The 22,197-nt window shown below is 46.4% G+C and overlaps 1 protein-coding gene and 2 long non-coding RNA genes across 3 annotated transcripts; 1 reads left to right on the top strand and 2 right to left on the bottom strand.

Moving 5' to 3' along the window:
- Positions 1–5,585: 5,585 nt before the first annotated feature.
- LOC144107585 (uncharacterized) lies at positions 5,586–8,022 on the bottom strand. Its single transcript, XR_013309312.1, has 3 exons — positions 7,749–8,022; positions 7,145–7,225; positions 5,586–6,033 (listed from the first exon to the last, which is right to left on the bottom strand). It is a non-coding gene; the product is annotated as an uncharacterized LOC144107585 (long non-coding RNA).
- Positions 8,023–8,232: 210 nt separating this feature from the next.
- On the bottom strand, positions 8,233–12,249 carry LOC144107580 (uncharacterized). The gene is made up of 3 exons (XR_013309310.1): positions 12,208–12,249; positions 11,909–12,095; positions 8,233–8,684 (listed from the first exon to the last, which is right to left on the bottom strand). It is a non-coding gene; the product is annotated as an uncharacterized LOC144107580 (long non-coding RNA).
- Positions 12,250–12,774: 525 nt separating this feature from the next.
- Positions 12,775–14,147, top strand: LOC144129056 (uncharacterized). The gene is made up of 4 exons (XM_077662945.1): positions 12,775–12,812; positions 13,206–13,269; positions 13,691–13,941; positions 14,025–14,147. The coding sequence occupies exons 1-4, from the start codon at positions 12,786–12,788 to the stop codon at positions 14,145–14,147; spliced, it is 465 nt and encodes a 154-aa protein (XP_077519071.1). The 5' UTR covers positions 12,775–12,785.
- Positions 14,148–22,197: the final 8,050 nt, after the last annotated feature.

Raw genomic sequence — 22,197 nt, 5'->3', positions numbered from 1 at the left:
ACCGCTGCACACCAACTACCTGCCAGCGATCTGCCCCTTGCGCTGGAGGACGTGCGTGCGGCCATTCACGACCATCTCCGAAAGCAGCACCCCGACCCACGCATCGCGGGAGGTGAGCGCATCGACAGTGTCACCGGCTGTCGCGCACTTACACGGTCGCAACGTGCAATGATCCTCCGCGCGCGCATTGGCTGCGTGTGGCCCGGAGAACGACGGGTGCGTCACGGAATCGCGACGAGTGATGTGTGTAACGGATGCGGTGCAGTGGAAACACTAGAACATCTGCTCCTTCGCTGCTCCGCGTTCGCCGATGCTCGTCGCGATATGCTCGCGGCCTATAGGGCGCAGGGCATACTACCAGACTCCATCAAGACGCTATTGTGGCCGCAGGGCAGTGCGCGCACTCGTGAGCGAACTTTGGTGAGCCTCTGTGCATTCCTCGAACACACGGGCTTGACGTCCCGTCTGTTCTCCGTCAGGTAGTTACACGCAGTGACCGAACGCTCCGCGAGTTCTACCTTGAACGATTAATAACTGGACGCCCCACTCCAGTTGTAACCTACACAGTGCTGTGCGCGTGTGTCATTTAATTCCTCTTAAATGAACTAATCACGCGCACAACCTGGGGCCCTATTCTCGACATTTCGCCATTTTGTTCACATTGTGACGTAGGCGTGACGTAACCATCAAGGCGGTGCCAGGTTACGTAAGCACTGAAAGAGGTTACGAAATGTGAAGAATAAAACAAAAAAAGGATAAACACAAACGATGTCGTCTGCTACTGTTGGCGCCAAGTGCGAAAAAGAACGACGTTCCGGGAGCGTCATTATAGTCATTCTGCTGCGAGGCCGTCTTAAACAGCACTCACTGTGCACCAGCTGTAAACAGGATCAAACGGTGCGTACACACAGACCACAGCGGCTTCGGTGAGAACACGCATATGCAGCGAATGGCGCGCACTTTCACTGGCAGAGTAATGCTTGCCCTTGGCCACTGGGCCTTGCAAAGTGCCACGGTCGAAAAACGAAAAAAGCACATTAAGCAACGCCTCGGCCGCTGGCAACGAATTTTGCTCCATGGCCCCAGCATCGCACCGCTGTATATGAGTGGTTCTGGTGACAAAAAATCGATGATGTCGATGATTTCGACAGCTTCGTGATGCGCTAAAAAATGACGCTCATCCAACTACTAGAGGCATTTCGCAATGAAATAAATGCAACTAAATTTTTATTTTTGTACACCTGCTACTACACTGAAAAGGGGGGGGGGGGGTCTGCGACTGAACTCTCGTGAGCAGTGTTTGTTTTGGCAGTCGTCTGCTACGGAGCGCCAGTGACGAACATGGAGCCTCCGTGCGCGAGCGTGGCCAACAGTAATCAGCGCAGTGTTTATACACCGCGTTGTAGCGCAGATCAACTAGAAGCCATGCTCTGTTTTATGGAGCAGCATGCCGGTCTGGGTCGCGGGGCCAGCGAGGCGATGCCGGCAGAAACACGCCAGCGCCTGTGGGTGCAGCTCGCGGCCGAGCTGAACGGGCTGGGGCCGGCAACGCGCTCGCCGGAAGGCTGGAAGCGCTTCTGGCAGCAGCGGGTGAGGCAAGCGCGAACTGCAGGCTCGCTAGTCGGTGCAGAACACAGGTGAGCTAATCTGCTTTCGGTGCGCGGCATGGCATGGTTACACTTTCACTATGACGTGTGTGCTCTTCGGTGCTTGCGAATTTTGCCTGCTCGTCCAGTTAGGAGCGCCTGTGCAAAGGCCAGTATACTGCTGTGCACTTGTGCTTACCCAGTGCAACATACGCAGACGCACCGAACGTCGTCACACGCTCTGGCGGCTTCTGAACAACCAGTGCTGCGATACATGACTTTCAGCACGAGACCCGTTAAGAGACACATAGTTAAAAACTGGACATATTGGAATACCCATGGAGGAAGGAAAACTAGGAGAGAGCATGACGTCACGCGGCCAGCCTTCGCAAGCCGAGTGTTTATGAAGCCGTTTTTTCCCCCATTTTTTCGCTCTCCGAGTCGGCCCCTAATGTTTTGGTGTCGGTATGTTTTAGTGCGCGCGTCTGCTCGGCCGCACGGGCTACGGCGCGGCCGCCTACTGTGGCGAGCTCCAAGCCGCTTTTTTTTTTTTTGGTTCGGTATGTGCAATCGTTCGGTGGTCCCTATGAAATTTATGAGAGATAACAGCTGGTATTTTTGGTGGAACACACATGTCATTCACCAAACTAACAGCGCCAGGCAGAAGCGTGCACATCTGGTACGTCTCACGACAATGGCTTGCGCGGATTCAATACTATACTCAATAGAAAAGTGAAGCAACTATTTACGATGGCTCTCTCTCCGTACTTTCGTTTAAATTTTCACTGTACATGGGGAGACACGTAGCTGAAGGCGTCCGCCTGTGATGACGCGCGGCAGTTTTGCCTTAGCATAGGCATCTTTTCCCGTCTTCCAGCATAAAACGCGGGAAAGGATCTGCCGTAAATTGTTTGCTTGGATTTTTAAGACAAACCTGCTCCAGAGATGAAGAAACCAGACAATCGCTCGCACATTACTGTGGATAATTACAATCCCAGTCGCGGCTGCCGCATTTCAGTGGTAGCGAAATGCAGAGGGCCGTTAATTGGAATTGCTGGGATTATCTGTGCTGCTCTCAGTGAAGGGCATTGCGGAATTATACGCGCGCCGTGGCTAGTTTTGCTTCGCCGTCGCCGCAGACGATGCAAATATGCGACTTCTTTGATAGAATATCAGGCGAGTACCCCCCAAAAATGTGGTTTAAAACATTAATACTGGCGACCAAATTTCATTTGTGTGCGAAATTTTAGCTCGAGCGATTCACCAGTTGAGCTCAGAGAAGCATTATACGGCGCGCGTATAATTCCGAAACACATTAATATGCAAAACTTGCGCGTGATCAAATTAAACCTTATGCTCAGATGCACGTTGTGGTGCAATACGAACTGAAACGGCAATGCGTGAAGCAGTAAGCAAGACATTTTATTTCAGGACTATTATACACAATTTCGAGAACTAAATATAAGCTGTAGAAACATCAAACATTGTGACGCATAAGAAGAAAATGTATATTATGGGCACTGATTGTTGGATAGGTTAAGGTTGAGCTTCCCTATAATTATACAGTTCTGAATAAGTGGTAATCATTATTACACACACAATGTAACACAGGTACATAAGTACAATTGGACTTCCAGTAGCACTTGGGCTGTAGAAATGCTGTGTGCTTAAAAAAACAATAATAAAATGCATTAATTATGATGCATATGCAGTTTGACAAGGGTAGTAAAAACAATAACATTGCTTGCCCACGCTTTGTATGAACTCTTGAGCAGTATACAACATTTAGAGTTAAAGAACATGCAACAGCCTCGACATGCATTCAAAGCTTTGCATGTTAGTGTGTACTGCAAGCATCAAATGAAACACAATTAAAGAAGACACTTTGTTCAAAGACAACACACACACTTTGTTGAAACAAATTCGGTTAATCATGTAACACAATTTCCCTAACAGCTATTAAGTCAGTTCTTGGTAATTAATAATAACAATATTTATTTTTCACTGACCTCAAGACAGGAAGCAGCCGCAAGAAAACTGCCTTAGTGGCTTGGCAGGGCTGATAGCCAATGATTTAAAGATTTTACTGCAGTAATATCTGTCCCATAGCATAGTACTGCGTTTTCAATCATTTTTTTAACTATTGACCTTTGAATTGTGTCAGCTTTGTGTGCTTTTGTCGCACCCTTTCTAGGTGAAGTTGCCCTGTGGCCGTTTTGGCAAGATAATGCATCCTGATGTCTAGATATTTTTGTACAATTGCCCTCACAAGGTGGGATGAGTGATTTTCAAGGGGAAGGTTATCAATCATGTGTTCATTAAGAACTCTAAAAAGGTCTTTACTTATAAATGCTGTCATTGCAGCTACTGCAACCTTATCTACAAGCCCTCGTGACATCAAAGGAGAACAAGCTATGGCTCGACGCAGTTCTTTCTCACATTGCTGACAGATTGTGAGGACATCCTTTGAGGGGTAGATTAAGCCACCATGCGATTTCCTTCGAATCAGGGAGTAGGTTTTGTCATCATGACGTGTTGTGGTTAGTGCAGATACACACTCATGACACTTCAGACTGGCTTGTAGATTTCTTACCACAAATCCAGCAATGTATGCAACAACAACCTCGGAAGTTTCTGAAATTTTGCCTGGATCAGAGCAGTAAGCATGCTCTTCAATAATGCTCGGCACTGTTTCAACAGAAGGCTCATTTTCTGTTAGGCTTTTGCGAGTGGTGGTCATGTTTATTACCTCTGTTGAAGATGGCTTCACAGATGAGCTCACATAGAGAATGCTTATGTGCTCAAGTGGAAGACAGTTTCCACTGGCAAAATCTTTCACCTCATTTTGCACTATAAGGCGCTTGAATGCTGCAGCAAACTGCCGTGCAGTTGGATTGTCGTTGCAGCGGCCGAATGAACGTATCGCTGCAAAAAACAGTTCAAGGTGGTCCTGGCTCAATTTCGAAGTAGGCAGGTATGCTAATACTGCATTGTCCTGAACTAAATGGATGTACAAGGAAATTACACTCTGCATGCAAATTAAAAAGCCAATAAATCCTGTCTTTCTGTTAGTTTCTGTGATCAGTTTTTTTTGTGCTGGGTCTCGAATAAAGGAAAAGTATTCCTTTGCTTTTTGCAAGTATGTGGTAACAGCAGCCACATTTTCAGGGCACAAGGGCTTTTTCCAGCCTCTTTGCTTCAAGTGTCGCGAGTTGAGAATGTCGAACACATTGTTCACATATCTTACAAACTCTTCTGTGGCTGCAGAATCTCGCAAGCTTGTTACATTTAGTTCCCTGCATTCTGCAATAGCATCTGCTACAGATGTGCTGAATACCTGTGCTGCAAGGGACACTTTCATTGGCTGAGAGTGCCAGTTGATGTGGGATTGTCTCAATTTGTTTGCTAAATGTAGTCCCTCTGAGTATTGCAACTCATGCAGCTGTTCGATGTGCCTCCACATTATTAGGCCTCCACTGGCATTTTCTAAAACTTTTTTGTCGCATAGTGTGTTTCTAAGAAGCTTAAGCATGTGGCAGGCATCCAATAAAACAAATATTGGCCGATTTGTAACAGGGTGAGGAAAAGCAGTGTTCAGCTCTTCCAAGCCAAGCTTGCAACCAAGGTTGCGCAACATAGAAACATTCGCAGCTGCACCATCGCAAGTTAAACTTACTACATGTGCGCCCTTTTCGTGTGCAAGAGAAGTAGCCTGGAGGACAATGTTGCTCCGTTGCTCACCTCCTAGGCCATCAACAAGGAAGTAACCTAATGGTAGCTTCCATCTCCCATTGATTGCCACCAGCATAGCAACAAAGGAGTCTTTAGCAATGGGGAAGCTGTCATCATTCACTTCAGTGCCCATGTCCACATGCCCATGAAACCTCTTACCGTCCCATTCGACATGTCGCCTAATCGCCATTTCGTCTACAACCAAGTTGCAGAGTGTGGAATGGCCCAGCTTTGAATTTTCTTCCCCTTTCATTTCAAGTGCAGCCAATGCTTCTTTTGAAAAACCAGGAGAGCCATCAATGTGCTCAAGCCATTTTGATAATGTCTTGGGATGAGGCAAACATGTGTCAAAAACAGCCCTGACATAGTTGTATGCCCTGGGGGAATAAAAATGCAAAGTTAAAGCAAAAGCTCTTAACTCTGGAGAGTAGGCCATTGAATGTGGTTTGCCTGTTTTTTCCACGATGTGACGCATCAATAAGTTTTCTTTGGAGCCTGCAAGGCTTTGGAGTGCAGCAATGTTTTCCTCAATCAGAATTTTGTTTTTTGATAGATCATCAATCACACTTGAAAGGCGAGCAACCTTGCGTTGAAGACGGCGCTGCGCTTGCTGCAGTCTTTTTATTTTCTTTTTGGTGAAGACATGGATGGCAGCATAGCGCTTCACCTGATGACGCAGGAACGCCTTTTCGGGGGTATCCTTTTTTCCTGAAGGCTGGCAATAATAGCACATACAAATATCAAAAATTTTCTCATTGCACTTTATTGATATGATGAAGACATGATTGCATGTATCACCCCAAGTTTGAGTATACACAGGCAAAAAAGTAACGGTGAGCAATTTTTTTTACCACAAAAACCAGAGCTCATGCAAAAATATGGTAGGAATTCAATGGTGGTTGTGCCATAAGCACCACTTGGCTTATGAAAGCAAGCATTTGAGCCTAAAGTGCTTCTCATAGAAATCCTGCTAGGAAAGGTGATGGACATATTAAAATGCTAGAGCAATAATGACTTGCAAAGTAACGTTTCTCAGAACTTCAAAATAATTTTTCATAAGTTTACATCTGATAAATGCTTTTCATAATCAAGCTAAACACACAAAGCTGTACGGTAGGCAGAATAGGGCTGGACGGAATGAGCTTCCAGTTATTTATACTTGATATAGTTTTTGCAGCCGGCATGCCATCAGTAATTAGAAAGTACTCCCTGTCGCCTCAGTGTCGCCCTTCAAGAACTTGTAATAGTATGAGCACTCACAGCCTTCCAAGTTAGTTCAATAGTCTAAATCTGATTTTTGTGTTCAGTGGTCACATAGCTCCAGTGGTTTATTTTGAGATAATTTTAAGTTTGGTCCTGGAACAAACGCACATTCCATCACATTTGTATTTAACGAAATGTGCATCATAAGCGATTGTGGCACATTGCCGAATGCCGGAGGCATGGAACAAAAAGTATGGGGAAGAAAAACTGCCACATTTTTTCTCTGCATTATTTTGAACACCCAGGCTTCAAGAATAACTGTAAAGCCTCATTTTTGTTTAGGTTTGAAAACGATATATATTTTTTCTGACAAAGCTATCTATTGATTGTGAAGTGCAACCTCACAGAACCTCCTTCACTTTCCGTTAATACGGAAAACTTCAAAATCAAGAATGCATTTGATTGCAACATTCAACATATAACCCAACTGAAAATTTTCAAAGCATAATGTTCCTGAAGTAGTTAATGATACATTTTATGTACTAAACAGGGATTACAGGGGTCCCACTTTCTTCCAACTGTTGCTTTGAGTGAATACAAGTAATGTCTAGTAGCCGTCTCACCATGACTGCAACCCTCCTGGCTTGCAGAGACGGTCTTGCAGTGGCTTGCGCATTTCCAGTGCCTTGTCTTAGGCCGGCCACCTGCATGGACACGAACACACAGCTGTTGTGAGGACACACAAAAGCAAGTCGCCGCCGCGGTGGCTGAGTGGTTACGGCGCTCGGCTGCCGGCCCGAAAGACGCGGGTTCGATCCCGGCCGCGGCGGTCGAATTTCGATGGAGGCGAAATTCTAGAGGCCCGTGTACTGTGCGATGTCAGTGCACGTTAAAGAACCCCAGGTGGTCGAAATTTCCGGAGCCCTTCACTACGGCGTCTCTCATAGCCTGAGTCGCTTTGGGACGTTAAACCCCCATAAACCAAACTAAACCAAACCAAAAGCAAGTCAACTTGACCTTTCTGCTCAGAATGCTACCAAAAAAAACAAGTGCATGAAGCTGCAGACCACAGCCTAAAAGAGAACAAGAAAAATAATCAAAATTTAATCCATTACTTAGGGAATAGAAAGGTTGCAAAATTGGGTTGCGCTCATTGGCCAACTGGCACAGGCAAATAGTGCAGCATATTTTTTGCATAATGCAGAAGTGTAAATGAATATAACTCACTGCAGCTTCGCGATCACTCTGGTTGCGGTCGAAGGGCAGCTGCCTGTGGCAAGGCTTCTTTCGCATCGGAGGGGACACAGGAATTGGCATTTCCTCTTCGGCAGATATGGTTCCTGAAGAATCTGTTTCCCACTCCATCAGGACCTCCACCTCTTGTTCCTTCAGTTGTTCTGCTGCCATCTCCTCTGGTGAAACACTGTGTTGCTCTGCAAGCGGCGGAGCAGTAGTTGTGCCTTGCGAGTCGCTTTGTGAGGGACCAGCAATTTCAGCAGCACTGCCGGCATCACACAAATGCTGCACCTGCAGCCATAATTAAGGGCAACAGAATCAAAGAATTTAGAACTGAACTGCGAGTGCTGACATGCATGTTGGTCTCTATCTATATACACCTTATAAAACACATTTGCGAAATCACAAAAAAAAATTGGCCAAGCAACTGTAAGTTTGGATGGATTCACCACATAAAAGTGCCGTCTTAAGCATTTCTACGCTGGTATTTTTGCCTATTTTTTGACTGTGCAATGTTTCTAAGGTACTTGTTTCATCACGAGATAGCATGCAGTACAATTTACTAGCTTTAAAGTAACTGGAAGTGGAAAATAAGTGCAGTTGCAAGCAATGCAAGAGCATGGTGAGTGCTACGCAAAGTGTAATTGTAAAATGGTCCGAAATATGCTCCCTTGTGCATGTGTGTTACACTAATAAAATTTCATTAATTGTTATAGTCCTCAAAGAAATTTGCTGCATTGATTAAACATCTGCAATGCCCTCAGAAGAGGCCAATCTTGATCTCACTCTCACTAAACGAATTTGCACAGGTTTACATACTGATTCATTTGAGGGCTGTAGGCTTGTTTGTATAATATCCTTTTCATGCGGAACTTCTTGTTCACTTGCCGTTGCTGCAGCTGCTGTCGATGCTTCTCCTGTGTGTGTCTGCACAGAAGAAAATAGGCACGTAATAAGACAACACGCTTACTATTATGGAATAATTAAACATGGTTTGATGCGTGCTTCAGAAGTGGCATTACACAGTGTGGCAGTATCTTAAATCAGAATTTAGAGCAATTTTTAGAACTGAAAATTTTCTTTTTGGAGAATTTGAGCTGAGGTGCGCCGAGCTTTGAGCGCTAATATTTCTAATCTGGAGCACTTCGGGGCAATCGAACATTGGAATGGAAGCATTCTGGCATGTGTAGGTTAGTTTCCAAATCTGATTGAAAAAAAATGCTGGGAAATTACAAGTATGATGTACAATCAGGGTCAAAAGTCTCTGGACCACACGTGAATGAAACGAAGCCGATAGCCCCACTATTATTCGGCAGCTGGAGACCAGGGAAAATTTTTTTCTTTCATCTCTACAAGTGCGACCTCCACAGCCGCCGACTAATAGTATATAAGCTATCGGCTTCGTTTGAGTAACACGTGGTCCAGAGACTCTTGACCTCAACTGTACATGACCGCCACACGTCGCTTGTGAATTGTACCCGGAAATTCACAGCAAGTGGATTGATCATGCTTGATAGAGACACCAGCAGGCCGTATTTTATTCATGTCAATGCCTCCCACTTCTGTTTTGATTAGGGTACACTGCGAGCATCACGCATATTGCAACCACAGGGCGATCAGTGTTGTGCGTTCAGGCCTAAGGTATCCCACAATGAGAAAGTCTGCTGTCAGCCAGACATGAGATATGTGTACCTACATATGTTGCCATTTCTGCGTCTGTGGCATTTCAATTTTTTTCACAATGCAGTCTTTGCTCAACGGCAACCAGTGTCATCCTTTTGCGGAAGATTGCGCCATCGTTGCATGCGAGTGCAATGGCGAGGGCAGTCGGTTTTCGTGCACAAAAAACACCACAATATTTAGGTTTTAGTATATCCCTCTATAATCAATCAATTTAATTAAGGGCCAACGCACTTTGGCAGGCAACAATATTAGCATGAACAAGTCGTTTTAGGAAACTCCTACACAGCGCTAATTATTGCCTGTGAATCACTACTGTTAACTCTGCTCTTGGCACAGCGTATCTTGTAATGATCAATAATGATTGAATGGAATGTTTAAATGACTAAATAAAATAATTGAATACATAAGGCAATTAATTTCACCAATTACTCTGAGTATGTGATGAGATTGGTGAATTACTAATATTTCCTTCAGAACTGAATGAACAATAAAAATAACAATTAAATCATTTGATTGATAATTATTGAAAATAACTATTAGCTGTAAATTCATAAAATTAACAATGAAATGTTATGTAATTGTTAATTAGTGTTTGATTCGTAATTAATCAATTTTACCATCAATGCACAATTACATTAGAGGAGGCAACGGAAGGAGAATTCAATGCACCTTTAATTTTTTTCATATGGTAGTGCTCAACATGTCTTAAGGAATCGCTGATCAGTGCGTGCGCGGCAGGCTATAACTAATGCGACTGACGAAAACGTCCGAACTTTTTTTTGCATTTGCTTCCCCTAAACCACGCCCCTTTATTGGCCTTCGCGCAAAAAAGCGACAGCGATCGATGCCCGCGCAAGAGCGCGCGCAGCTCGTCCGAATCGATACGCGAGTGCCTGGTGCTATGCATGTTTGCTGTAACTGAATTTTGTGTCCCGGATGTTCGCACCCTCTGAGACTCGGCGCAATGGCCATATAATATCAATCGCAGCGCATCTTTATTCGTATTAAACGAGTGTTCGAACCGTTATCAGTGGGCCCGACTGTAAAGATATGTTTGCGAGTACGCATGTAAGGTCTACAAACAGATGCCATCATACTTACGTAGGCTAGGTCTAATCGACAGCCATATCTCAGGGAATTAAGAAGCGAGATAACACTGATAACGAGAAGCGGCGTGTGTGGGCACGTGTGTGTGGCGGATGGGGGGGGGGGGGGGGTTGCGCGCAGACCGGCATACTCGCAGACCTCATAAACGCTGCCAGCAGCTTTGGGAGGCGAGGGTTCGGCTTGTTTCAAAGCTCGCCTCGTTCGCAAACGCACGCGCGCGCACACACACACAACATGAAAAAAAAAAATACGAGGCAGCGAATAGGACTGACTTTGCCTGCCAAAAGGCCGCCCGTTGAAGAGATAGCATATCGCTTTTCGTGATGAAAACGAACAGTGGGGCTAAGCCGCAAGGGGTGGAGTACGTCGCAGCCCTGACTCGCGTAGGTTTATTAGCCCGGTTGGCCTTCGAATTTATCGGATATAGACAAAAAGCGACGATGATCTGCGGGAACGACGCCACTAAAGGAGCTGTTCCGCAACAGTACAGGAAACTATACGTTTGTTTGAGGCTTTCATCGACATGTGGAGATTCAGTGAAGTTGCCGACAGGCATGCAGGCATTAAGGAGGGAGGCGTACGCTGCTCACGCATGTTCAGTGTAGTAAAATGATTATGATAGTAAGGTAAAGCTGGTTTCACACCGATATTACACAGTATATTATAGCCAGGTCTTCGCCCTAGCGCTGCAGGATAAAAAGAGACGTGCTGACAGCATGGATCCGAGATTCCCAGCAGACTGAGTACTTTGTTCTTCACAAAATAAAAACAAATTCGAAAGGTCGAGAGCGCGGAGCCAACGAGAGAGAGAGACGGTTTGATGCTGTCTCGCCGCGCAGGTGTGAGGCATAAAAAGTTAGCGGCGCGGATGCGCGATATATATCGAGGCATCTCGTGTGTCCGACCCACGGCGGTGTCGGCGCGTACGTCCTCTTCTCGTCCTCTACAACACCATGCATGCATATGTCCTTAGAAAACCAGAGTGTCTTCAACTAGCGTATTCATGCATAGACAGAGCGGATTGATAATTAATGCTGTATAGATTTTAAGCTGAGCGCTACAATTTGGAATGACAGCTCGTTAAATTGTTTTGTCATGGCATAACCAACGTACGGCGGTCGGCAAACCTCGTCCCGGCTGGTGTCATATATGGTACTATACCGCGCATAGTTCTGAACTTGCTGTATACAACGCCACGAAATTGCGCATATGTGCATTGCAGTCGTGCTTATTATAGAAGCATTCACTCTCACTTAAATATTAGGGTGACTAAGCACGCAAAGATGTCGTCATATCAGTCACCTATTCGCTCCTATAAACACTGCTGTTAATTAATTGGCATGCACGTATATGCTACTTACAGCTGAAGCAAGAGAAAGCGATGGCACGGCGCTTGCAGTCAGTCGGCGAAGATTCCCTGTCGCAGCCTTGAAGTCCTCTGCACGAAAATGCAGGGAGCAAACAACGCTCCATTTTGTCGGCAACCAATTGTCCGAACGTTGCAGTGCGTCAGTCCACCGTTTTCTGGCGGCAGGGTCATTCGGAAACCTGTCGCGAAATATTGAAAAAAGAAATGTTACCCATTCATACCCGTTGGGCTCTTTGCCATGCAGAGCCACAGCGCATATGTTCACCGCAGCACTATGAAATATTCACTCACCGGTGGAACGAAACCTCCGAAGAAACTATTTCTGTGCGGCTCCTGCACCCACGCACGCAGCACTTCATGATGCGGTGCCCGCCTGAGCCCGTCAAAAATGTTTCGGTTTCAGTTTCTCCGCGCTGGTGCGCGCATGCGCGCGCGCGGCGCTGATAAAAATCACCGCACGCCACCACGTAATATGGTCACGGGGGGACCGACTCCCTTCTTTTTGTATGCTTTTTGCTTTTTATGACTGGCTTCAAGGTTCTCTCCGGACGCTCCCTCCTCAGTTTTTTTTCCTCCATGGGAATACCTTACTCTGTGTAATCCAGCAGGGCAACCTATAAATTTGGCATATTACGCTGCAAGCTTTTTGTCCTAGATTTTGTCAAGAAATAGTCGGGCCTCTCGGAATGCTTATAACTCTCCCGCCTCACTTCCACTTTAGGTATGTGAGCCATATCTTTTATTCATGCAGAACTACAGGCGGGGGGCTGCCGAACCCAGAGGCAGTGCTGAGCCCAAGTGATGCCCGCATTTTGGCAATCGTTGGCAAAGACTGCTCCGTGGGGTGCCGGTCCCCGGCCGTATTCGGCATGGCACCAGCAGCCTCAGTTTCACCGGTGAGTAACTATGAAAGAGTTTTTCCAACTTGCAAAAAGACATGTAAGCACCTTTCCACAGCAAGCGGTGGCTGCTATCAGGCAGGAGCTGAAATCGCAAGGCAACTCTGTAAGCGCATTACAGAATGACGCAAGCATACGTGTTGGCTGTGCGTAAAATGACATAGCGTTTGTTCCCATATCACCAAGGTAAATTCGTAACATCCTTCTGAAAATATGCCACAGCGAAAGATGTCTCAAAAAGAATGAAGCTGTGGTCGTAAATATATAAAATCTTTTTTATTCAAAATTAAATATAGCATGACACAGCGTCGAAAGCATAACCAGAAATCAACGCTTGTGTTGCCGCTGAAGTATGACTGAACTGTGAGTATTCATCTTATGCACTCGCAGGCACCCAGCCCAGCGCCACAGGCGTCACAAGTCATGGACGAGCATGACTATTGCTCAGTACAAGGTTTGTCATGTACTTCAGTAGACAACAGTTTTCTAAGCATGGTGCAGGTTACAGTTAGTTGCAAGCATGGCGAGACATAGCTTTTAAGCATTGTTACAGGAAATGTGATCATAACTATCACACTGTCAGTTGGCTAATATATATGCTGATTTACATTGAACAAACTTGTATTTTTCAGTAAAACATTTCTGTTTTTGCAGTCATAACATTAGTTTTATGCATTTATGGCCAAATTGTGTTGTACACATGGTGCCAAATTTCAATGTATGGTACCTGAAATGAAAAAAGGTGTACGACCCAAAAATGCTCCTGCAATAAAGTGAGGCATAACACAATGCAACAGAAATGTGACGCATGTTCCAAGGCAGAGGTGTCTTGTGGTTTCACTACAGGAAAACACACTGAAATTACACATATGCAGAGAACGAGGGCCAGCCAGGTACGCGAGCTGCACCGCCACCAATACAAGCTGCACCGCATCAGCAAGGTGGCTCAATCAGGCGGCCGCATGCACTTCCACCTCGCCAGCAAGACCACCCAGGCAGTGTGCAGCAAAGGCACAACGCGATCGCCGCCCTAATAGAACAACAAGGGCGCCTGGCCACGATACAGGACCAGCAGCTCCGGCAGATAACGACAGACCTGGCACACATCAGGACCCACCTGGCAGGGGTAAAGTATTATTGACTATGTTTGTTCAGTGTTTTCTCCAGGACGGTGATAAAGAACGCTTGTTGTCTTAAGCAAAAAAAAAGATTGAAAGCCTGCAGGTCCGCCAGGTCAACGCCATCGAGCAGCTGGTGCAGGCCCTGCGTGACATTAACAGCACACTGCAGGGCCGCAACCAGGCGCCCTGTGAGAATGGTGGCGATCCATAAGGTGAGTTCAGAGGAACAGAAAAGAGCACGACCTTGGCAGTCAGAGCAGTGTAGTGAGAAAAGCCATGATAGGTCGTGCAGGCTACTGTACGGAGAGGTATTTCTCGCTCCTCAGTTCTAGGATGCAGGTTAAATACCTGTCACAGCGGTCGAATTTCGATGGAGGCAAAACGCCGAAGAAACCCATGAGCTATGCAATGTCAGTGCATGATCAGGAGCCCTAGGCAGTCAAAATTAATACAGGAACCTCTGCTACTGTGCCTTTTTCTCTCTTCCTGCTTTCATTTCCTCCTCCATCCCTTCGCCGACAGCACTGTTGAGGTGACCTCCCGGAAGTGGAATAGTTACTGTGTCTTTCCTTTCTATAAAAACCAAATTTCATAGCTTAAGGTGTTAAACACATAATAGCTGGCATATGTGACAGGAGACAGTCCTCGAAGGATAACAATGAATGGTCTGAAGCGATAAATGAAAAGGAGGGAGCAGTGGCACATTAAGATGCTATATCATGCATGCTGATAAAGCCAGTCAGGTGGCAGCTCAATCTACAGTACAATGTGTACCAGAGGTGTTGGCAATGTATAAATGTGCCCTTAGGTTATAACCACGAACTTAATGGTGACACTACTGTGCCATACACAGGTAGCACATGTCATCAACAGAAGCAAAAAAAATTCACATTAACATACAAGTAAAATGTAGGCAACGCCTCAATACAGCAAGTGAGGTTTGTCTAAGTGCAGCCAAGACACTCCAATCACTCAAAAATTGCAATGAGAGTGTTTGGAAGCAACGCAAAGGTGGCAAATGCAGCATGGAATATAAGGGCCACTATGACTGCTCTTCACGGCATTGTGTTCATCGTGTGTTCATCAAAAACACGTATGCCCTTAACATCATTTCCTTCAATGAACAAGTAATTGTGTATACATGTCTTTCTGAGCTCATACTGAACCTGCAATGCCATTCGACTGTGCAGCACAGGCTGGCAACTCTTTAGAATTCGTTACATCTCTGATATAACGTGTCTTGCCCGTGACAGTGAAGCGGAAACGGAACGAGATGTAAGGTTGCTCATTAAGGATGTGTAAAAAACTACGATTCTCATGCGAAGCACATCAGTCAGAGTTAAATGTTATACTAAGTTCATGACTAGATAAAAGCACAGCGAACATTTCCTCTCCTGTCTTGCGCAAACACTTCTCTACTGGATGAAATTGCACTCTCAGGGAGATACCGTTGCCACCTTGCATCTTGCGTACTGTGCGCACCTTGTGACCTGCAGCGATGCTGCAGCCCAGAGAGGTAACATAATGCTCAAGTGGTTGCCAATGAATGGTAGCCAAAACACAACACACACGACACAGGCTCCATACTGGAGTCACTAAGGACAGGGAAAAAGTTAAGTTCTTTTGCAGGTGGATGGTGAACGCACAGACTGCTCTCTTGGCATGCTGCATACATACTGACAGTACACGGCACAGCATACAAACAAGTCCTGAAGATAGCATTAACATACAGCCCACATTTCACAGAGTGTAGGATAGGCGTGATACAAGGTCACACACATGGCCACAGTTTGCTCCAATGGTGGGCGACGCCCACCTCTTTTAACACTACAATGATGGCAGGTGCAAGGGCGACGACGACCACTGCCACAATGTCGACTATGACAGGACTTCGCCAAATGCTGCACATTCCACTGTAAAGAGCACTGTGCACAGTAGCAGCTTTTCACAACACTGCACCACCACACATAACTTCACGCATGAAGCACTCAGCTTGAAGCAGCACACTGTAGACTGCGTTTGTACAGCACCACTGAAGCTGAATTCCTTGCGGGGGCACATCCTCTTGATGAAGACAATGCAATGGGAAGTGAGCAGAGGCTTCGTGCCTCAGGGAAGATATACTGCGAAGGCAGCGTTCTGTGCTCACAGACACAACGCAGTATGATGAAACACAGCACATGCTGCGGCACGAGTATATTAAATAAATAGCTGGAACTCAGTTTTCACTTTAAACAAAAGCTTAAAAATAAACAGTGCAACATACTTGTTGCCGTATGACACAAAGTATGCAATAATGCCAATCCTTGCTTGCAGGGTGGCTGGTGCTGGCGAGGTGGCTGGTGCAGGCGAGGCGGCTGGTGCTGCCGAGGCAGCTGCTGGCTGTACATAAACGTGTCTACAGGCGAGGCTGGCACAAAAATGTCTGCAGCAGCTGGTCACGCTTATATCTACCTGCCTGGTATAGAGCAGGAAAGGCACCGTTGTCATCACAGAGGTCTGTGTCATCATCAGGGTCACCGTTGTCAGGGGGGGCAAGTTGAGGCAGCCGTGAATATATGCACACATTGTGCAACACTGCATAAGCTGCTTCAATCTTCGCTGCAGTCTCCGGTTCGTAGTGCAGTGCGCGGTACCGTTGTAGACACCTGAACCGGCTCTTCAGGACACCAATCGTGCGCTCGACCACAGACCTCAGCGATGAATGTGCACTGTTGAACCTGGCAGTAGGACTGCCAGGAACGTGACATCCTGGAATGGGTGTGACCAACCATGGCTGCAGCGGGTAGGCGCCATCACCTGCAGGCCAATGAAGACTGACATTTTTCAAAATGCGCAACATCTGCAATTTGGGTGCATGAATTTTTCAGTCCATTATTTATTTCATCATTTATTACTTTTCTGCCCTCATTACAAAGGCCTCTATTTATGATACAATAATTATTGCTGTCATTGTTATCAGCCATGATACAGGCAATATGGCAGCCTGTAAGTTTGCTGTATACAAATAGTAACATGTACCGGTAGACATATCAGCTTTGAAGGAGAGCCTCAGCTATATGTGACCTCACATTTTCTGAGGTACAGCATAAAGAAGTATCCCTTATTTTTCCACCCTCTCGGTTTACAAGTAAAAGCAAATCTGCATGTTGTGATATTTATGTTGTTACATAGTTGTGATACTACTGTATATTGCATTGCTCACCCGTGAAAGAACGTGAACAAATATCTTATTTTTTGACTCACTCTGTGTGCAGGAATAAGCAGGTCTGCATCCTGTGTTATTAATGTTATTATGTTATTATGTACGTATGTTGTTATAAATACCTTGAAGGAAAGCCTCAACTCTTCCTGCCCTCCGATTTCCTTACCGATAGCAGTTTCACTAATGCAACACCTTCGTTGACACTACTGCTGACATGTAGAAACCCTGGATTTGCATTAATTTGAAAGCAACTTGCCTCAACAGTGTGTTCACTGTAGATATGCTTAACCAGCTACATGCAACTGTTGTCTGAGATCTACTGACAGGATTTACATTTGTTCAGTCCAACTATTTCGCCCTTGTGCCAGAATTCACATACCTAGTAGATATTCCCCGCATTGCAGAAAATTGTGGTTGCACAGTGCATGATGCACCGGTGATGTCCGCCACACGAAGGAATCATGCACAGACCCTGGGAAGGTAGCGTCAAGTGCCCTGATGCGAAGATGGGCATCACACACCTGTAAAGAAGCATGAACAAATATTTATTTTTTCATCCGCCCAATTTACAAGTGCGAACCAGTCTTCGTATTGTAACATTTATGATGTGGCGTAGGTGTATATTTTGTGTTGCAATTTAACAACTTCAGCCGCCGTCTGTGTTGTTGTTAGCAGTTTTTTTTACCTTATGCCATAGTTTTTGCTAGCACAGACATGCGCCAAAACACTGACTTTCCTCCACTGCATTATCAACTGCACACTGGTACAGTATGTTGCACTACAGCAGACAGCATACTGAAACCATAAAACCAAAGTGATTGATTGTGATATTTGACACAGATGAGAAAAAAGAGGCTCCAACACTAACTGGACTGAGCACTCAGAATCTAATCTCACAGTGAAGTGGGAACACCCGCATCACCCAAGACAAAGTGTCATAAAACAATAAAGATAACATAGCACATGACATGAACTCTGCAAACAAGGTCATACTGTGTAATCCTTGTCCAAGAGCACCTTGTTTGAGCAACTCCCACTACTCCAGCAATGAACACTGTCCTGTCAGTAATGTGCAGTTGCAGGGCTTACAGGAACAAATACATGGGCATGCAATGGGCTATGTGTGCAAGTGCCAGTCTACTACCTCTTTTTCTTTCTACCTTTGAGTGTCATGTTGCCAGAATATAAGAACTCAGACGCAGCAAAATACAGAAAATCACAAAGGCTGCACTCCAGGCAGTTTGGAGGCTCCGTGTATTGTGTCTTTTTCCGAAGGCACGATTGTGCCATTTTTTTCTGCTTTCCTTTACAGGCACAAATGTTAACCCGCTTTCTCCAGCAGACCGTTCTCCCTTTAGTCTAATAAAACATGCAGGTAAGCACGCCGCAAACGAGTGCCGACGACGGCATGTTTCTGGTTACAGGAGACCAAAGGTCATGCACCGAAGAGCGCCGCTACAAAGCTTATTGTTGTCGTTCTTACCACCATGACGCTCAAGGCATAGTATCCCTTGCGGCAGAAGTACGCAGGTCTGTTGACCTCGTCAGATGGTGCGGCTATGCAGACAAGTGTCCCATCGATGGCGCCAACACATCCCGCGAATCTACTGTCCAGCAGCTCGAAGCCTTCGCGTGCGGTCGCCAGTTCAGCCGGAGAGCATGGGAAGAAGATCCACTCGTGTCCCAGGCAGTTCACAATCGCGTCGGTGACTGCATGGATGCAGCGACTCACACTCGGCTGACTAACCGCTAGGTGTTCGTCGCTTGCAATCATGCCCTGAAAACTGCCTGTGGCGTAAAACCGGAGCGCACACAGCACCTGCTGCTCCACGGTGAGCACAGTGGCCGTGTTGACGCGCTGCCTCTCCAGATCTTCCCGCAACTCGTCACACAGCCACCTCACCAAGTCTTTTGTCAGGCGAAAATGCTGCCTGAACAAGTCATCGGGCATCTCGAAAGCGTCTCGACGCTCACGATAATGCCTGTCCGAAAGCACTCCTAGCCAGTCCAATACGACGGGTAATGCCGGAAACAAAGCCATCGTCCGAACTTCTTTCTAGCGAACTTCTAGCTAGTCCGAACGTCCTCGTTGTTGCCTCAAATACGATGGCCCATACCGTCGCACGTTGCCTCCGCGTCTTCGTCGTCGTGGAAGAGACGGTGCATTGATGATGCCGTAGTAACGTCCGCAAAGTGTTTGAGGCAGAAAAGTACGTAGAGACCTCCTGAGACGATTAAAAAAATTAACCTTCTTTGTGTCGGTCCTTCCAACGAATAGTTACTATATAAGTGCCCTTAAAAAGCTGTTTCAAAGTTTTCTACATTCAAAACAAGGTTTAGCTTGCCATAATTCATCACTTCAAATAAATTGGTACCAAACTGCGGAGTCAGACGTATAACTCAGCCTTGTATCCGCCATTTTCTTCTTGCCGTAATTCAACCACCTCGCGGCCGTCTCAAATTATGGCGGCCAAATGGGGCATTTTTGATCAATGGCAGCATTTCCTTTGCGTCACTAAACGTCATTTTGACCTCACGGAATTATGCTGCGTATCACGTGAATCACGTGACATTCCTCCAGCCAATCACATTCTAGGAAGCAACCCTCACAGTACGAAATTTTTTTTCTCAAAATTGCTAAAACGAGCCAAGTGTTTTCTTCCATGCCAGCTGTAGCTTCGTTTTTCCTCCACAGACATTTAAATTTACCAACCCGGCACGAAATGTAACTGTGCTAAAAATCAGTCTTCAAGTACACGTCATTTTGACGTCACGGCAGAAAGCTATTTCGAAGCCTGATAGTTTCCGCCACAAATTTAAAACTCGTGACTTGCACGTGATCGCCCAATAAGCCAATCAGAGAGACAATATGGCGGCGAACGGCGGCCATGCGTGTCGAGAATAGGGCCCCTGGACACATTACTTATTGTGTAAATAGTTTGTACATATTACTTCTCCCCCTGTCCTCTATTCCTGTCCCCTCACCTCTTTCATTTCATTTCTCCATTCTGCCTGCGGTCCTTTATTTCCGCTGCCCCAGCACAGGTGCTTCAGTATCGATGGCAGATGCCGGGGCTAGCAAAAATCTTTTCCTTCCTTTTTACTGTTATTTTTAATAAAACCACTACCACCTTCTCTTGCGGTGCGGTTGGGTTTTGCACCGAAATATGTTGCAGGCGTGACAGGCGTCCCTTCCTCGCTCGGCTACTGATCCGGAGTTCTCGGGTTCGAACCCGATCGCGGCTGCTATGCTTTATGGAGGCAAAACGCTAAGGCGCCAGTGTGCTTTGCAATTTAGGTGCACGTTAAGGATCCCCATGTAGTCGCACTTATTCCGGAGTCCTCCACTACGGCACCTCTAACTTCTCCTTTCTTACGGCGCGGTTCAGGTGTCCGCGTTATATGACACACATACAACGCCATTTCCTTTCCCCAAAAACCAATTATTAGTATTCTTTTTATTCCCTTCCTTTGCTTGCACTGCCGTCACGCGCTACCTGCTGGGGCAGTGGCGTGCATTGCGAGGAGGAGGAGGAGGAGGAGGAAGAGGAGGAGGGATTTTTCGCTCACGGCCTACGCCGACGACACCGGCGTTTCTGTGACACGAGCTCCTTAACGCTGTCGCGTTAAAAGGTACCCGCGTTATTTGCGATGTCAGTGCACGTTAAAGATACCAAAGTGGTAGTGGGAGACCCAGGTGTAAATGGGAGACGATGCTGCCCTTGGAGGACACGGTCATGGAGACCATCACTAACAGCGCGGCCTCCAGTGTTATGGACCTTAAGAACATAAAACACTGGAGAGCAGTCGGTTTGTGCCCAGTGGGCCTGCATGCCCGAAGTGTTTCGTTACAACGAAGTTGGCCTCTCTGTTACCACCGAAACGCCGCCTTCGAGGCCTATTTCGTGGGATAAATTCTTCTAGGTGGTCACTTGATCTTGAGAGTGAGATGGTTGCTTCGTCATTCCTTTTCTCAACCAATTTTCATTGGCTGCTGTACACAACGCGGTGCCTTAGTGGTTAAGCGTCCGGATGTTAACCGCATTGCTGTGGGTTCGATCGCGGCCGCGGCGGCCGCGTATCAATTAACGAGTAAAAAAATGCATATTCGTAAAGGATGTCTCCCGGCGAAGGTGGGGCCTTTAATCCAGGGCCCCAGTATTCTGTGTCATCCTCCGACCTTTGTAGATCAGTTTGAGCAGCTGTCGAGGCTTCTCTCAAGACAGGGCAGCCTCTCACTGCTCAGGTGTATTGTTGTTTATTGGCTCAACCTCTCTGATTGGATAAACCTATTGGTCCTCGAATAACATTCGTTTCGGTGAGGGAGCAAAGTTGACCATTCCTGAATGTTGTGCCATGTCACCGGACGTTAACCGTTATTCGCACGGGCCATGGGTTCCATTCCTAACGGCATCTAGAGGCCATGCGTTGACGCAGGCGCCCCGGCTTATAGACAGCTGCAGGAGAGAAGGATTTTCTTGGCTAGCGGGAACGGTGCTCCGTGCCTGCGGTTTTCTTTTTTTTAATTCGTTAGCATTAGCACTTACACCTCGGCAAATAATGTCTTTCCGTCTGCTACGAATATGCTTGAGATTTCAGTAGGAGTGAAATAATTGATTCTGCATAATTGGGGAGTTCGTGGAGAAGGGTTAGGATATATAAGTATGGGGAATGGGAAAAGTGACGCCAGACTGTGGTGAGGAAAGAGGTGGGTAGAGAGGTGGCGCAGTGCATTGGGTGACGGCGGCAGGGCAGGAAGTGAATGAGACAGACGGAGACCACCACAGCCTAAACATTCGCCTGTGCCAGCAGCAGCTGCAGGGGTGAGCAGCGCCTCGTGTCATCTAGCACCACCGCTTTCAAGGGTGAAACGGAGTGAAAAGTAGCGAAATTCAGAGTATGTGCAGTGACGCGCCACAAGCTACCGCGCACTAAATATGCCGCATGACTTGCGTTGATCGCTTGTGAAGTTCTGTAGGCTGATTTTTTCACCGGTGGCAAATTTGCTAGGCGTGTTCTGTACGGAGCCCGTAGCTGAATACCCCCTGCGTGTTTG

The sequence above is a fragment of the Amblyomma americanum genome, chromosome 1 (genome assembly GCF_052857255.1).
Source record: "Amblyomma americanum isolate KBUSLIRL-KWMA chromosome 1, ASM5285725v1, whole genome shotgun sequence".
Classification (NCBI taxonomy): domain Eukaryota; kingdom Metazoa; phylum Arthropoda; class Arachnida; order Ixodida; family Ixodidae; genus Amblyomma; species Amblyomma americanum.
This window is presented reverse-complemented; position numbering and strand designations above follow the sequence as displayed.

Excerpts from the sequence above, each read along its gene's own strand:
- LOC144129056 (XM_077662945.1), top strand. The coding sequence starts at position 12,786 with ATGGCACCAGCAGCCTCAGTTTCACCG. Across the intron at positions 12,813-13,205 it reads CAGCAGCCTCAGTTTCACCG|GCACCCAGCCCAGCGCCACA; the intron begins GTGAGTAACTAT and ends ATGCACTCGCAG. Across the intron at positions 13,942-14,024 it reads TCAGGACCCACCTGGCAGGG|ATTGAAAGCCTGCAGGTCCG; the intron begins GTAAAGTATTAT and ends GCAAAAAAAAAG.